This window comes from Hyperoodon ampullatus (assembly GCF_949752795.1).
Source record: "Hyperoodon ampullatus genome assembly, chromosome: 10".
Classification (NCBI taxonomy): Eukaryota; Metazoa; Chordata; class Mammalia; order Artiodactyla; family Ziphiidae; genus Hyperoodon; species Hyperoodon ampullatus.
The window spans coordinates 3,476,929-3,492,690 of record NC_136923.1 but is presented as its reverse complement, the minus strand read 5'-3'; the positions used below and the strand labels follow the sequence as shown (position 1 = coordinate 3,492,690).

The window sequence follows — 15,762 nt, the reverse complement described above, 5'->3', positions numbered from 1 at the left end:
GGCTGAGCCAGTCCATCTGTCCACAGGAAGGAGTCTCCAGGAGCTGCTCCCCATCTCAGAGTCCACTGAAGGATCTGGAGCTGAGCACAGGAACCAAGAAACTCAGAGAAGAGCAAAGCAGAGCTGGACATCCCCTCCCTCATTACAAGCATAGACCTTTGGTAATGTGGCCTGACAGACACAGTCATTCACTCAACAAGCAAATCTTCATGCCGAAAGGTCTGCAGAAGTGAACCTGGCCTGGATATTGTTTGCAGGAGAGGCACACGGGCTCAGCCCTGCTTCGTCCCACCCTCCTCCGTCTAGCCACGTGACCCTGGGCAAGTCCTCTATCCTCGCTGGTTTCAGCTCCTCTTAGGTACAGTGTGGGGCTAATGAGACGGTCACGAAGTTCCCTAGGACCCTGGCAGCCCCCATCTCATTGCCAATGATGCTGTCCCCATGCTGAATCTGTGCCTTTCACAAGAACCTGCCCCTGATGTGCTTTCCTGGTCCTGCAGCGACTGCCCATGGTGCCCTGCTGCTCAGGGAATGGCAGCCTCAGCAGGGGGCTGTGCCCAGGCGAGGCGGACAGCCAGTGGAAGTGAGGGCTGCCATCCACCTGCCCGGCGCCCTTCCAAGATGGCCCGACAGCAGCTGCCGTTGCCCTCTTCCAGGTGACTGGGCTGGCCTGTCCCAGGCCTCCCCATACAAGCCCCTCTCCTGCTGTGTGGCGGAACTAGAAGAGGCAGCCACCCACGTTTATTAAGCACCTACTGTGTGCCACGAGGCATCCTGGATGCGCCTCCTCAGTCCTACATGAGAGGCATCTGCATCCCGTTTACGGGCGGGGAGACAGGTTCGGAGCACCCCACAACGTGCACACAGCACCCAGCTGGCCGGCATCTCCCAGGCCACGGTCTGGACGCCACACAGACTTCACCTTCTACGGCTCAACCTCCTAGGGCCTCTGGTCCTTTTCTTTCCAGCAACAGAAGTCTGGGCCAAATGTCTCGTGGACGCCCCCAGCCATCAGGGTTCACACAAACTGTGTCTCTCAGCCTCCTGGCTCTGCACCTCCAACTGTGTCTCTGGGTTTCTGAGCCCATGAGTCAAACACGCTGTGATGAGCGATAATAATCCCCACTTCACAGAGATGGTGATGTGCAGCCATCTCTCAGGTGAGGAAACAAGGCACAGAGAAGTTAAGGGCTTGCCCACCGGGACTAGCTGCTTAGTGGCAGAGTGGGGATTTGAAGCCAAGACATCCGGCTGCAGGCTCTGTGCTAAAATTTAGAGCGCATGGAGCCCAGAATTCTGGTGTTGGGATTTGGAAAACGCAGTATTACAGACACCAAAGAGACTGCAAGCTCCGTCATGGAACGTCTTCGAGAACTCAGCCTTCGGCTCTCCAGGAAAAACATCGGTGCCCAGAGATCTCTGCGCACCCGTGCCCTTCTGAGAAGTGGCCCAGGATGCCTTGAGGGGGCGGCTTCCACCACGGGCACCTGTCGGTGGGCGCTCAAGCGGGAGCCGCGACGTGTCGGGTCTGAGCCACCGGCCCACCTCCCCGGGCAGCGATGAGCAGCCAGACCAAGGGGTGAGGTGGGCGGTCCATCGCCTGGGCCTGGGGAGCAGCCGGGAGACCCGCAGCGCCGCAGCGCCCCCTGGCGGCATCTGGCGGTGCGGCTCCGACCTTCCTGCGGTACCCGGGGAGCCCAGCGGGGAGCCCAACGGGACGCCAGGTGGCAGGGGAGCGGGGATGGGGCGCGGGGCGGCGGGAGGGAGCGACTCCGCACGGCCGGGACCTGCCACCTGTGCGAAGGGCGGCCCTTCCAGGGGGCCCGGGCTTCCTACCCCTCCAGACCGGGCAGCAACAGGACGGGAAGAGAGCGGCCACACCCCAGCCCGGGGTCAGGGACCTTCCGGCCGCGATTGGCCAGGAGGCAGAGCAGGGCTTCCTGCAGCGCCGGCGCCCTGACCTCTCAGGACGCGTCTTTGGTGGAACCTAGCGGGGACCCCCCCACTGCTCAGCATAACTGCATACTGCCCCGTAGGCCTAGGCACTGGGAGGGGGCTCAGCATCGATCTTCTCAAAGCAGAGCTGTGAGCTGATGGAAATGCCAGGGCTGGGGGTGCAGAGAAGGGCGGGGGACTTGCCTAAACACAGGGTTGGGTCCAGATGCCTTGGTTCCCTGAACCCCTGATCCTCCACCCCCCTCCCCCCCGGTGACGTCTGCCCTTCCATCAAGTGTCTCACAAACTGATGGAGCGAACGGCAGGCTGGAGGGTGAGGAGGATGGCCGGCCTTGCCCCTCAACAAGCACAGACCTCAGGCAGCATTCTTCCCCAAAACCAGGCAGCGGGGCCCCAGAAGGCAGCCTTCCCTGGATCTAACAAAGGGAGGAGGATGCTCCCTCCGCTGGAGCCTCAGCCTCTGTTTCCATGGCAACCTCTCTTCCAGGACAAAGCGAAGACTCAGAATTACCCACATCACATTAGCAGGCTGTACCAGAGGGAGGGCCCAGGCCTTAGGGTACAGCGGAGAAACTGAGACCGAGAGAGGGGCCGCGCCATGCTCCGAGTCCACCCCCAGAGCCCCGAGGCGCCCCCATCGTACCACTCATCACACCACTGGGTCGGTCTAGCAGGGACCCCAGACGGTAATCACACAACTAAATATACAAAACATTACCAGTGCATGTGCTTTAAAGGTAAATAAAAAAGGCTAAGAAGACAAGGAATGCTAGGCAGTGGGGTCGGGGGTTTATTGAACATGTGGGGTCAGGGAAGACCTCTGTGGGGAGGTGACCATTGAGGAAAGACCCGCACGAAGGGAGGACAGGAGTCTTATGAGTACCTGGGAAAGAGCAGCGCAAAGGCGGCGACGCACCAGGCGGGATGAGGACCAGCGAGGAGGACGTGGAAGGGAGTGAAGGAGGCAAGGTCAGGTCGGGGGGATGGCGCGCAGGAGCCGGAACGAGGACGGTCTCAACAGGCTACGGTAGGGAACGGACACTTATCCTGGGTGTGATGGCAAACCATGGGGGCGGGGAGGGCCTGAGAACAGGCCAGTTGCTTAACATAACTGCTCAGGCAGTGAGGAGAAAGGGTTGTGCAGACGGGAGGGCTGTGGCTCAGGGATGAGGCTGAGGCCACTGCCAGGACCCAGGTGAGAGATGCTGCCGGCTGGAGCAGGGCTGCTGACAGGACAGGAAGAGGAGCTGGCTGGGTTCTGAAGTGTCCTGAGGGTTAGGGGAGGCGGAGCACCCGGGGAAGAGGTTGGGTTCTGGAATGTTCTGAGGGTCCAGCGGGCAGGGCTCACTGATGGTTTGCATGTGGGGACTGACAGGAGTCCAGCCACTCCAGGTTCCTGACCTGAGACGCCACCGCCGTGCGCCCCCGATCCAACTCTGGCTCACGTGCCCCTTCCCCCCAACCCTGTCCACTGTGACTTCTGGAACTCAGTTTGCAGCCAGAAAGCCCCCTAACACCACCTCTCCCTTGACTCCTTGAACATCTGAGCCACGGCCAGTGCCTGAGGACCCCTGCTGAGGAGGCTCCCTCTTCAACCCCGATGCCTGGAGGGATGGACGGGAAGGCGTTCGGCGAAGACCACGTGGATGGGGGAGGGGAGCTCCCCAAAAGAACACGGGGTTGGGGTGGCTGGTCCAACACGTAGGGAAGAGCCCCCCAGACAGACACAAACAGCCGGTGTCCCACGTTAACCAACGTGGATGTACACTGTCTGAGGGGCCCAAGGGGTGGCTGCTAAGATTTATGCCCATTGACAGTTGAGGAGACTGAAGCTCTCACCAATGCCCTAGCCAATGTCTCAGCTGGACCAGGCTGGGCTCAGCTCAGGCCCCCTTGCTCAGATGCTTCCCCCACCACGGGAGTTCCCATCCCGCATCAGTGACGGGGGACCTGTGTTCACTCTGGGCCAATCTGTGAGGGCAGCCGGGATCTCAGAATGCCTCTGCTCTTCCTGACACCTCCTGGCCAGCTCCCGGCCCGCAGGCCTGGCCAGGCTCCCTGCAGGGATGGCCCAGCATCAGCCCAAGGGCGTCAGCCCGGTGACCAGCTCTCAGGGTGGGGGCATCGAAGCATAAATCCTGACGTGGCTGACAGTGTCCCCTTCCTGTCCCCGCCCTTCCTGGTGTGTTTCACAGGGTCAGAGTGGCTGGGGTAGGGAGGACAAGCACATAAACCTTGGCCCCAGCTGGGCCGGACCAGCCTTGAGCTTCCGACCTGATAAATGGACAGAGGAGAGGATAAGGTGTGGCCCAGCACTGACCTTTTAGGGCCGAGAGTGAAAGAACCACAAAGGGCTGAGCCCATGGGGGACCCTCGGGGGGACCCCCCCCCAAGGAGCATGCGGCGGGTGTGCAGCTCCCAGACCCCAGCCTGGGACCCCGCCCAACGCTGCCGTCACCACCAGCCAGGCCTGCTCCTCCTGGAGCTCCGGGCCCAGCCTAGACAGTTGAACCAACTCTGATTACCACCTGGATAGCTGGAGAGGCCCCAGCCTTTCTCGCGAGCAGTGCATGGGTGGGTGCGGGGGTGTGCAAACATGTCTGTTTATTCATTCAATAAACATTTATTAGTGCCTACTTTATGCTGTGCCTGGTGCTACGTGCTGGGGAAACAGAGATCATGTTTATCTGGGTAAATCCTGACAAGGGCTGCCCCCAGGGCTGTGTGAAGGCGCTGGGAGCAGAGCGGGACGTACCACCTCTATGTGGGGTGGTCAGAGCAGAGGTCTGCAGGATGAGCGACTCTGCCAGGCACTCCCAGCACAGGGAACAGCATGGGCGGAGGCCTGGAGGTGCGAAGGCGCTCAAGGGAGCCAGGAAGGGGCTAGTGCTGGGGTGGCTGGAGCACCAGGATGGATTGGGAGTGATACCAGGCCGCGGAACTTGGACTTGAAGCTGGGAAGGATGAGGAGTCGGGATGGGAATTGCACAGGAGAGGGGCCAACGCTGAGACCCCCCTTCTAGCTCGGCCTCAGGCATCTTCCTCTCCTGAAATGACAGGCAAGGCCGCTGAGGTTCAGAAAGACCAGGAATCCTGCCTTTCATCATCCACGGCTGCACTCCCTGTGTGGCCCGGGCAAAATACTCAACCTCTCTGGGCCTCGGTTTCTGCATCTGTAAAATGGGGGTGATCACGGGAGGGAGGATGAGTTTGGTGACGCAAGAAGGCGACACGGAGCCCACCTGTCTCCCTCAGACGAGGCAGGGCAGACCCTCCCCAATACCACGTGCCACCCCTGGAAACACCTGAGCAAAATCCCCTCTGAGGGCCAGAATGACCAGGCTGAACACGGGGCTGTAGGTCAGGTGGCTGCCAGAGCCCAAATACCAGAGAGAGACCCCCCACACACACACACGCACACACACGGCACCCCCCCCATCAGATGCACTCCACTGGTTCCTCCACACTCAGGCTCACTCACCCACAGACACAACCACTGACGCCCCATAGGCCCCCGATGCGAGGGAGAGTCTGTGCACACCTGCTGCCTCTTTTGCACCCAAGCGTGCAGATGCAGACGATAAATTATATGGTCAGCACCTTACACGGGGCACTCGCTGGTGTCGTCATTCCTCCTGGGAGGGGGTCGCAAACACTGTGTGTGTGCATGTGCATGCCTGCCTGTGCATGTGTGTGCATATTTGTGTGCACGTGTGTGTGCCAGAGGCACCTTTGGCAGTCTGAAGGACACTGTAGGTTTTTAACTGCCAATTAGATTGAAATTATAGTTATCAAAATACTAAAAAGAAGTCTATACTACGGCACAATGTAGGCCTGCTTCCTAACACGATTCAGCGGCAGTTGGTAATTTCAAAGTACTGACGAGACTAAGCGCTGTTTTGAGATTCCTCAGATGTGATGGCAACACAGCTAACGCTACTGCGGTTTGTTGCCTGCGCTCATCATGAAAGGTAACGCTTCATTTCCATTAGAGGTTAGTGACAAACAAAAGATGTCATATTTTGTGCATCTATATTCACGGACCCCCTGATTTCTGCTCCAGGACCGGGCCGGCACTCTGCCCAGGCGAGCACAGCTTCTCCCCGGTCTGCGCCTGCGCGGCCGCCCGCAGTTCTGCGCGCTACCGCCAGGTGTCGCCGCGGACCCCCCCCACCTCCACTCCCGGCCCAGAAGAGCCCACGCAAACCCAGACCTCGCCTCCAGCCTAGCCGACCTCCTGCCCTCGAAACCCCACTCTGCACCTCGAACTTCCGCTGTTCCCCCAGAGCCTCACACCTCCGTGCCTTTCTTCGTGCTGGTTCCTCTGCCCGTAATGCCTGCCCTGCTACTCCACCTGGGCAGTGAAAGCCCACTGGAAACAACACTTCCTCCAGGGAGCCTTCCCTGATGCCAGTGTAATAGCTCCTCTGAGTGTCCACAGCCCCCGTGGCTTCCTCATCATTGCAGTGACTGTCCAAATGGTTGTAATGTTTCTATCCAAACCCCACCAGACTGTGAGTTTCCAGAGGCTGGTTAGGGCAATTCAGTGATTTTTTTTTTTATTTTTCTGAGCAGTTTTAGGTTCACAGAAATACTGTGTGGGAAGTGCAGAGTTCCCACATACCCCCTACCTGCACACATGTACAGTCTGCCTAACCATCGGCATCCCCCATCACAGAGCTGCATTTGTTACAACTGATGAGCCCTGCTGCACTGTTAGTAATAAAAGTCCATCATTTATATGAGGGTTCACTCTTGGTGGTTCACATCCTATGGGTTTAGAAAATGTATAATGACATCTGTCCACCATTATAATATCATAAAGAATAGTTTCACTCTGGTCTCCACCTATTCATCCCTCCCTCCCCCCAAACTCCTGGCGACTACTCATCTTTTTACTGTCTCCATAGTTCTGGCTTTTCTAGAATGTCATAAAAGTTGGAATCGTACAGTTTTCAGTGTTTTCAGATTGGCTTCTTTCACTTACTAATAGGCATTTACGGTTCCTCCTGTCTTTTCATGACTTGATAGCTCATTTCTTCTTAGTGCTGAAAAATATCCCATTGCCTGGAGGTACCACAGTTTATTTATCCATTCACCTACTGAAGGACATCTTGGTTGCTTCCTAGTTTTGGCGAATATGAATAAAGCTGCTATAAACATCCATGTTCTCATTTTTGGGTGCACGTAAGTTTTCAGCTCATTTGGGTAAATACCAACGATGGGAACTGCTGAACTGTATGTGAAAGAGTATTTTTAATTTTGTAAGAAACTGCCAGGTATCTTCCAGAGTAGCTGTACAATTTTGTGTTCTCACCAGCAGTGAATGAGAGGGCCTGCTGATCCACTTCCTCACCAGAATTTGGTGTTATCAGCATTCAAGATTTTAGCCATTCTAATAGGTGTGCAGTGATATTTCCTTGTTTTAGTCTATAATTCCCTAATGACATATGATGTGGAGCATCTTTGCACCTGCTTGCTTGCCATCTGTAGATCTTCTCTGGTGAAGTGTATGTTCAGATCTTTCGCCCATGTTAAAATTAGGTTATTCATTTTCTTATTGTTGCATTTTGAGTTCTTTGTGTTTTTTAGATAACTGCCCTTTGTCATCTGTGTCTTTTGCAAGTGTTTTGTCCCTTGTCCTCCCATTCCCTTGAGCCATGAGCTTTTGCAGTCAGGCAGATCTGGGTTTGAGTCTCTGTATGACCTTGGGCAAGTCATATGCTCTCTGAGCCTCAGTTTCCACTTCTGTAGAATGGGGACAGAAGCCCTTCCTCACAGGTCACAGCGGGATGAAAAGCAATCTTAGCAATGCAGAGCCCCAAGCACAGCGGCTGAACCCCTGTGGTGTCTCCCGGTAGATGCTGGTGGAGCCCAGGCATGTCAGTTCTCTGGGTGGCACCATTTGCCCCCAGTTCCACCATTAAAGCACCTGGCCGTCAATGGTGGTCCCATCTATGGCGGGGCAGGCCAGGCGAGGTCAGTAAATCCACTTGCCAGGAAGATCCTTATGGGTGGGAATTCTTGGTCCCACAGAAAGGGCAGAAGAGCAGAGCCCGGGAGACCTCAGCACTGGGGCCACGGACACACCTGCTGTTCAAGGGAGGGGTGATCATGCTGCCAAAGTCAGCGCGCCACTCAGGCCCATGTCCCCTCGAGGACCACTCCTCGCTCCGCATCTGGTGCCCTCCCCATCTGGCCTCCCCCAGACCTCCAGCCTCTGCTCGCACTACAGCCTTCCCTCCAGCCACACTGGGCCATGGTCAGGGTCTCTTGTGCGCCGCCATGAGGTACCACGGCCCTCCCTGCCACCAGAAACACCTTCCCCCATCCCACCTGTCCAAATCCATCCCTCTCCATTGGTCATAGGTAGAGCTCCTGGGCTGGGCTGCAGCCACGAGGGGGCACCGTTGCCCGGCTCATGTGCCTGGAACGCCCAGCCTGTTGCAAAGAACCTCCTCCACCCCACTGGCTTGCAGAAGGGCAGGAGGGGACAACGCCTGCCTCACAAAATCATGGAACGTGGACAAGACAGAAACTCCAGGGCCCCATTCCATGTCCAGCGGACCTTCTGGGCCCAACTTGCACACCTCCCGTGACGGGACGCTCACCATCTCCAGCCAGGCTGTCACTGCTTTGCCATGGTCTGTTTTGCAGGGGCCATGAGGTTCTAAGGGGCCACGGGGGCTACCGAATCGACACATTTTAAAAGAATAGCTTTACCTTGGGAAACCACAGGAAGGAAGAGGCCTGGGGCTGAAAACCTACAAGTTTGGGTGAAAATTCTCCATGTTTACATGTTGGCTCAAAACTTTTCTAAACACTGTGCCAGCCATGCAATGGAGCCCGCGGGCCCTCAGCTCGCCGGGAGGGGCCCTGATGTTGGGGGAGCTCAGTGACTTGGACGAAGCAAGCCTGGGCACCCATGTACAATGCTCAGAACCACCACTACCCACCTCCCCGCACACAGGCCAACGGCCCTGCCCGCTCCTCCGCTTGGCACGTGTCAGCAAGTGAGACCACTCATGGGACACAGGGCACAGGAGGCTGACTGGTGCTGCCTTTTGGAGGGCAGCCTGGGAGGCATCACAGGGTTTACTGTAGGGGGGCACCCCAAGGAGGGCTCTGCAGCAACAGACCAGACCCACAGTGACAACGATACAAGTTTAAAGCGGTGCAAAGCAATTAAGAGACTGAATGACACCTATAACAAGACCATTACAGAACGAAAAATACTACCAAAAAAAAAAAAAAGCCCCCTACAGGGCTTGCCCTCATGCCTACCATCTACCCTCCAGACTGCAGCCAGAGGGATGTTTGTAAACTGCAAAGGAGGCCCCCCAGTGCTTCAACAGACCGCCACTGCCCTGAGAATTAATTAGGGTCGCATCTGAGGTCTGCTGTGACTCCGCCCACCGCCCCCCACCCTCCAACCACACCCCTCACTCCTCACGTCTCCAGCACACCAGCCCTCTTCCCCAGCTCAGAAGCTTTGCACATGCCATTCCCTTTGCCCGGCACACCCTTCCTCACTTGTTACTGCATTCTGTTGGACTTTGCCTGTTGCATCTGACAGAAAACAATCAAGCTAGCTTACACAAAAGAGAAGGTAAAGGCAGAAAATTCAAAGGTCGGGTGGCCTCAGGCCTGGTAGGTTTCAGAGCTCAGGCTCTGCGGTTGCGCTGCCACCTCCGGGGCTCCACCCAGCCTTCAGTCTCAGCTTTCACCTGCTGCCACGTGGAGGTGGCCGCTCCAGGCCCGACAGCCCCTCAGGTTCAAGGGCAGGGGTCAAGAAAACCACCTCCATCTCAGTATCCCCGCAAAGACCTCGGGTACATCCGGGGCCCATCCTGGAACCAATCACAGTGTCGGGAAACACGGGTGTCATCGGCTCAGGCCCATCACATATGAACTCCACTGTGCAGGAGGGAAAATTCCCAAACAGACTGAATCTGTTATCAGCCTGGCAGCCAGCAAAGGAGGCGAGGGCAGCTCCTGCGGGGGCACCTGCTGCCTGGTGGTGGTGAGGGAAGGTGGCTAACAGCAGTCTCTTCAGGCACAACAGCGCTGGCTCTTACCGAAAGGGCCGGCCCCCTCTGCACCTCCAGAGGGTCTCCTCCATTTTGAGGACCCCGGGTTTCCACACCAGCCCTTAACGTCCCATGGCAGACCTTGGCTGAGCAGTCAAACGCCCCTGGATCTCTGTGACTCTCACACGCAGGTCTTCAGCCTGCCACACAGCTCGGTCTGCCCTTCCACTGCAGGAGCCAGGTGCCTCTTTGGGAGCTGCCACCGAGGGCCCCTGCCTCTCACCCTTAGCCAATACCTGCCTGTTAACCGCTCCAACTTTCTCACTGTCCCTCTGCAGGGCAATACAGCTTACCGGCAACCAGCCAATTCTGCTGTTGTATTTTTCAAATGCTTGCATCGTTGCATCTGTTGCAGCATCCCCTCCACCAGGACATGCTCCCGGGTCACCACTGGTAAAATCATTAGCAATTGTGCTGCTCCCTTGTGTCAGGGAATTGGTGTGCCCCAACTACCAACCAGCTCCAATAAAAACTCTGGACACCAAAGGCTCAGAGGAGCTTCCCTGGTGGGCAATGCTCATACATGAAGGCTGGGAGGAGGTCATGCCACCTGGGACTCCATGGAGAGGGCACAGCCAGAAGCTGTGTTAGGACGCCTCCTGGACCCCGCCCTATGTGTCTCTTCCCTCGGCTGATTTGGATGTGTATCCTTTTGCTATAATAAAACTGTAAAAATAAGTATAGCACTTTTCCGAGTTCTGTGAGTCATTCTAGTGAATTATTCAACCTGAGGGTGGTCATGGAATCAGCAGCCAGCCGATCTGAAGTGAGCGCGGTCCTTGGAAATTGCAGGTGGTCTGAAGTAAGACGTGATGGTTAACTTTATGTACCAACTTGACTGGATCATGGGGTGCCCAGATACTTGGTTAAACATTATTTCTGAGTGTATCTGTGAGGGTGTTTCTGGAAGAAATTAGCGTTTGAATTGGTGGATTCAGTCAAGTAGCCAGGCCTCTTCAGTGTGGATGGGCATCATCCAGTCTGTTGAGGGTCTGAATACAACAAAGCGACAGAGGAAGGCAGAATTCAGCCCCTCCTGCTGACTGTTTGAGCTGGGACACTGATCTTCTGCCCTCGGTGCTCCTGGTGCTCAGGCCTTCAGACTTACACTGAATCACTCCACCAGCTTTCCTGGGTCAGATAGTGGGACTTCTCGGCTTCCATAACTGAGCAAGCCAATTCCTTATTTTATCTACCTATCTGTCTACCTATCTATCTATCTACATACACACACACACATATGCATATATATACACTATTGGTTCTGTTTCTCTAGAGAACACTGACTGATACATAAGGGCAGCTGTGAGAGGATTATTTCCTCAAACTGTGCAATTTGCCAAACGTGGATTTGGGACCAGAAGCTTTCCTTTTGAGAGACAATTACTGGCTGGCTACTTTGATTGAGACTCCTCATGTCTGAAGACCATAAAATAATCTTGAAACCTGAAATACCCATAATGTCTTGGGTGATGTCAGAGAAACACTAAAAGGGAGGGCAGTGTCCGGAAGAGTTCCATAACAAAATGGAAATGGTTTGTGCAGGAAGATGCTCCAAGCGGAATGCGATGAGGTACTCAGCAGAATCACAGGCAGGCAGATTTCTCACCTACAGCTGACTTTGGAAGCACATGAGGCTCTAACCGAGGAGCTGCCAGGTCCTACAGTCACTTGCATGGCGCCCTATGAAAGCTCTTGACTGACCAAGGCGTATGGACAACAGCCTGTTTGGAAGGCTGCCCCTCGGCTGGAAGAAGGTATAAACAAACGAGCTTGGTGGGCGGAACTGCATGCTGTTTGCCCCCACGTTTGGCTTTTCATTGACTTACAGGTGGTGGCCAATGGCCTGGCCCTACAGTCAGGCAGAGGGCAATGAAAACCTGGCCTATTACAGGGATGTCCATATGGGCACATCCTATGGGAATCACCACGGGGACTGGAGAAGTGCCTTAAAGTGGGACACGCCGACGCCCTTCAGATGAACCCCCTTCTGGGATCAGAAAGTGATTGGAATTCGCAAGGAGGTACCCTGGGGTGCTCCTTGGAGGTGGCCACCTGGGTCCATGGAATAAGTGGGCATTTGGGGGCCGCAGCAACACAGGGATGGGTTGAACGTAGACAGACTCCTCTCACACCCCCTGAGACGCAATATGTCAACAGAATTGTTGTACCAACTAGAGCTATGGACATCATAGGCAGCTATGGGGTAGAATCCCCGGGGGGAAGGCCTGCCCATAGCTGGCCGGATGGACTGATTATGGAGGCCCCAGGAGCCTACAAACGGGTCCTGACAGGAAGAGACATCTACTCTGGAAGGGGCTTTGCACATCCAGCCCAGTGGTAGATGCAAATGCTCAAGATACTACAAGAGTGTGGGCACGAGAGACAGTGTGCCAGTTTGGACCACCAAATCACATGTCTTCAAACCGAGGATCACGCGTTACACCCCACAGTGTCAACAGCAGGCAGAGAGACCTCCTCCTTGGAATGATGTTGAGGCAGAGTTAGAATGGCATCTGAGACACCAGTCGTCGAACACGGGGCGGGGAAGATAAAGACGCAAAGGACTGGCTTTCAAGCCTTCCTGAGTATGTGTTCACCCTCAACACCAGGAAGCCAAGGCAGGCCCCCACTAGAAAGATTCCTCTGCTTTTCTAGGTGATCTGGGACGGGGGGTGGGGGTAGGATTCTGTTGTGACCGCACAATTCTTCACACAGGGTGAGGATGCTGGCATGACACCATCTCAGCTTTCTTTTTTTGTATCTGATGCAGCTGTCCCAGGAGCAAGGCTGCAACTGTGCATGCAGGAAGCAGGGCTGATTCCTAAGCAAGAAACCATAACTAGACTTTTAAACCTTGGTGTCAGAATTCCTAAGGGCCTGATGGGGTGGACGATGCCTTCACCCCATCTGGCAAAGTCAGGGTTGCAGCTGTGTGTCACCCGCTGGTTGAGACGGCCCCCTGGTTAACTCTACCTATAGGAACGGAGTGGGCCGGGGGCCGGGGGGGAGGTGCTCGCTGGACGAGCATTGCTGCCTTTCATCTAGACCAGCACGATGGCCAAACCTAACATCCATTCCCAACGTAGAAGAACTGGGGTACAAATGGAGAGAAAGGGAATCGTAGCTGAGGGGAAAGGATGAATGGGTTACACAACAACTACGTTTCTCCAGGCGTTAATATCTCATGAGGCTTGGAGAAACGGGCAATACCATCTCTCAGCTCCATTATACCAGACGGCTGAAAGGGTGAAGCCGAGCTCACTCCTGCCTTTGGAACCTGACAAAGTGAAATGGACGCTGCAAACCTGAGTGGCCTTGTCCTGGAACACATGTAGTCACATGAGAGACGATTCGCTGGATGAACTGCTAATGAGTGGATGGCACTCCAGTCTCATTCTGCAGGTTACTCCTACCTTCCGTGATATGCCCCCATAGCCCTGGCACCACCGGTGAAGCTATAATACCGACAATGGCCAAATACACTGGGACACGGAGTTACAGCCTCCGCAGGATGGAACACCAATGGAAAACGGCTGGCCCGAGAGAGAAATGGATTTAGCTAACCGTTAGCTCATTTCTATGCTAAACAGCTTCACACACGTTCGTCATCACGTGCGAAGAACGGTCGGTAAGGAAGTGAGAAAAGTAACACTAAATGTAGATGTCCAGTTTCTGGACAGTGTCCAAAGTGACAAGCCAGGTGAGGCCCACATTTGGAGGAGAGGAGGGAAGAGGGAAACGCAGGCGGAGGAGAAGTAGGATCAGAAGTGAGCACGCTCCCACTTCCATCCTTTCAGCAACCCAAGGTGAGGCCCAAGGCAGGGCCCCAAGACACGCAGGCACTGCTGGCACACACAAACACTGCACAAAAGGAAGCGGATTTTCTGTTTTCACTTTTTTACTTTATAACCCTTTTGTACTATTTGAATATATATATATTTGCAATATACATGTACTACTTTTATAATTAAACAAAAACACTTAAAAACTATTTTTAAAAAAAGTGAAGAGCTAATCACAGTGGAACATGAAACAGAATATCATCACTGGGGACAGGTCACCCAGTTGAGTCCAAAATCTCCAACGTGGTCGCTGATTCCAGTCTTGGTCACGTCCAGCCTCGGATCCTCCGACCCCATCCACGGGGCACCAGCAGTGGCCTGCGCAAAACTCCCTCCAGGGGCACAGGAGAGGCCGAAACGCGAGGAACAAGTCAGCAAAATTAAGTTAATTTACAGGGTCAGAGTAAACTGGCCCCAGCGCCCGCCCCCCACGCGGCCGGCAGGGAGCACGGAAAGAGGCGTGCGCCGGACCAGCGGGGGATCGGGGGTCTCTACGCGCTCGTCCGCGGCCGCGCCTCACAGGGCAAAGGTGGTGAAGAAGATGTGCATCTTGGCCAGGAAGGTGGTGACGGAGCCCTGCCGCCAGAGCTTCATCTCCACGTCCAGGGCGAAGTCCCGCGGCTCGCGCACGGACCGCTGGAGGAAGACGACGCCCGTGTAGGCGTTGAGGCGGCGCGTGCCGAAGTAGCCCTCCTCGTTGCCCTTGGTGATGGTGAGCGCGATGGTGTCGCCGGCGAAGGCGGGCACCGGGCTGATGCGGAAGATGTGCGCCGGCACCAGCAGCCCGGTCTGGAAGTTGAGCCGGTAGTACGTGATGCGCGCCGGCGCGTTCTGGCACTCCATGAAGTCGTGGCACAGCGCGCGCTCGCACTTCCTGCGGGCGCACGCGGGGGCGTCAGCGGCGGGCTCGCTCCCACCCAACACTTACCCAGCCCAACCGGGCGCAGACCTGGGCGCCGGCCCCCAGCCCAGCTCCGCCCTCGGCAGCCTCGCAGCCCCTGCCGGGTCACGTGACCCCCCTGGACCTCAGCTTCCTCGTAGGACAGGTTAATGGCCTTGCGGTTTCGCTGGTGGGAAGGGGTGAGGTTATAAACATGCGGCTCTCAGCACAGCGCCAGGTAGCTTGTTAGCAGCTCGTTCTCGTCCCGGTGCTCCTTCCTACCTTCCTTCCTTCTTACCTCCCTGCCTGCATTTCTTCCCTCGCACACTGCCTATTTGCATGGATTCCCTGGCCACGGTGTTTTTACTGTTGTCATCTTTTCTCAGATTCCCTTTTCTTCCATAATTGACTGTCCTTCAGAGCCATTTCCTCTTCTGACGGGATGGCCTGCCCTTTCCCCTCTCCGAGGATCAGAGAGCTCCGAGTCGCACCGGCTCCAGAGGACGCCGGGAACTCAGCCACGCTACAGGACCATGATGACAGAACCTGCACCAAACCCCACAGGGCCCAAGGCCTCGATTTCTAAGCTCAGCAACAATCTGGTCTCTTCTGGGTGCAATGAGACACTGTCACCTCCATCACTAAATCCCTGTCTCAAAGCTCAGTGCTTCCAAAATGTGTACCAGGGCTCAGCACGTCTAGAGGATGTTCTGAGCAGAGTTCCCCAGCTGGGGGACCACAGGGCACAGCCACGCAGGGTTGGGGTATGACGTCGCCAACACATGGCACTAATGCAGCACCAGGCCATGCCATACACTGTGTAAACTCATGACAAGTTTTCACTCATGCCGTGCTGACACCCATCCTGGGGCTGGCACTACCATCATCCATGTTGCAGGCGGAGCAGCTGAGACCCAGGGAAGGGAGGTCACCTGCCCAGGGTCACCCAGACACACTCACCCAAGCGTCCCAAAATACCTGCACATAGACA

At 55.8% G+C, this 15,762-nt stretch overlaps 1 protein-coding gene across 2 annotated transcripts in view; it reads right to left on the bottom strand.

Moving 5' to 3' along the window:
- Positions 1 to 13,937: 13,937 nt before the first annotated feature.
- Positions 13,938 to 15,762, bottom strand: part of FBLN2 (fibulin 2) — a gene marked incomplete at its 5' end in the record, with an annotated part of 50,771 nt that continues 48,946 nt past the window's right edge. For both annotated transcript variants that reach the window (XM_079713723.1, XM_079713724.1), the window contains one exon: positions 13,938 to 14,765. In XM_079713723.1, coding sequence (XP_079569849.1) covers positions 14,408 to 14,765 — 358 coding nt within the window. In that variant the 3' untranslated portion in view covers positions 13,938 to 14,407. The remainder of the gene's footprint in view (positions 14,766 to 15,762) is intronic.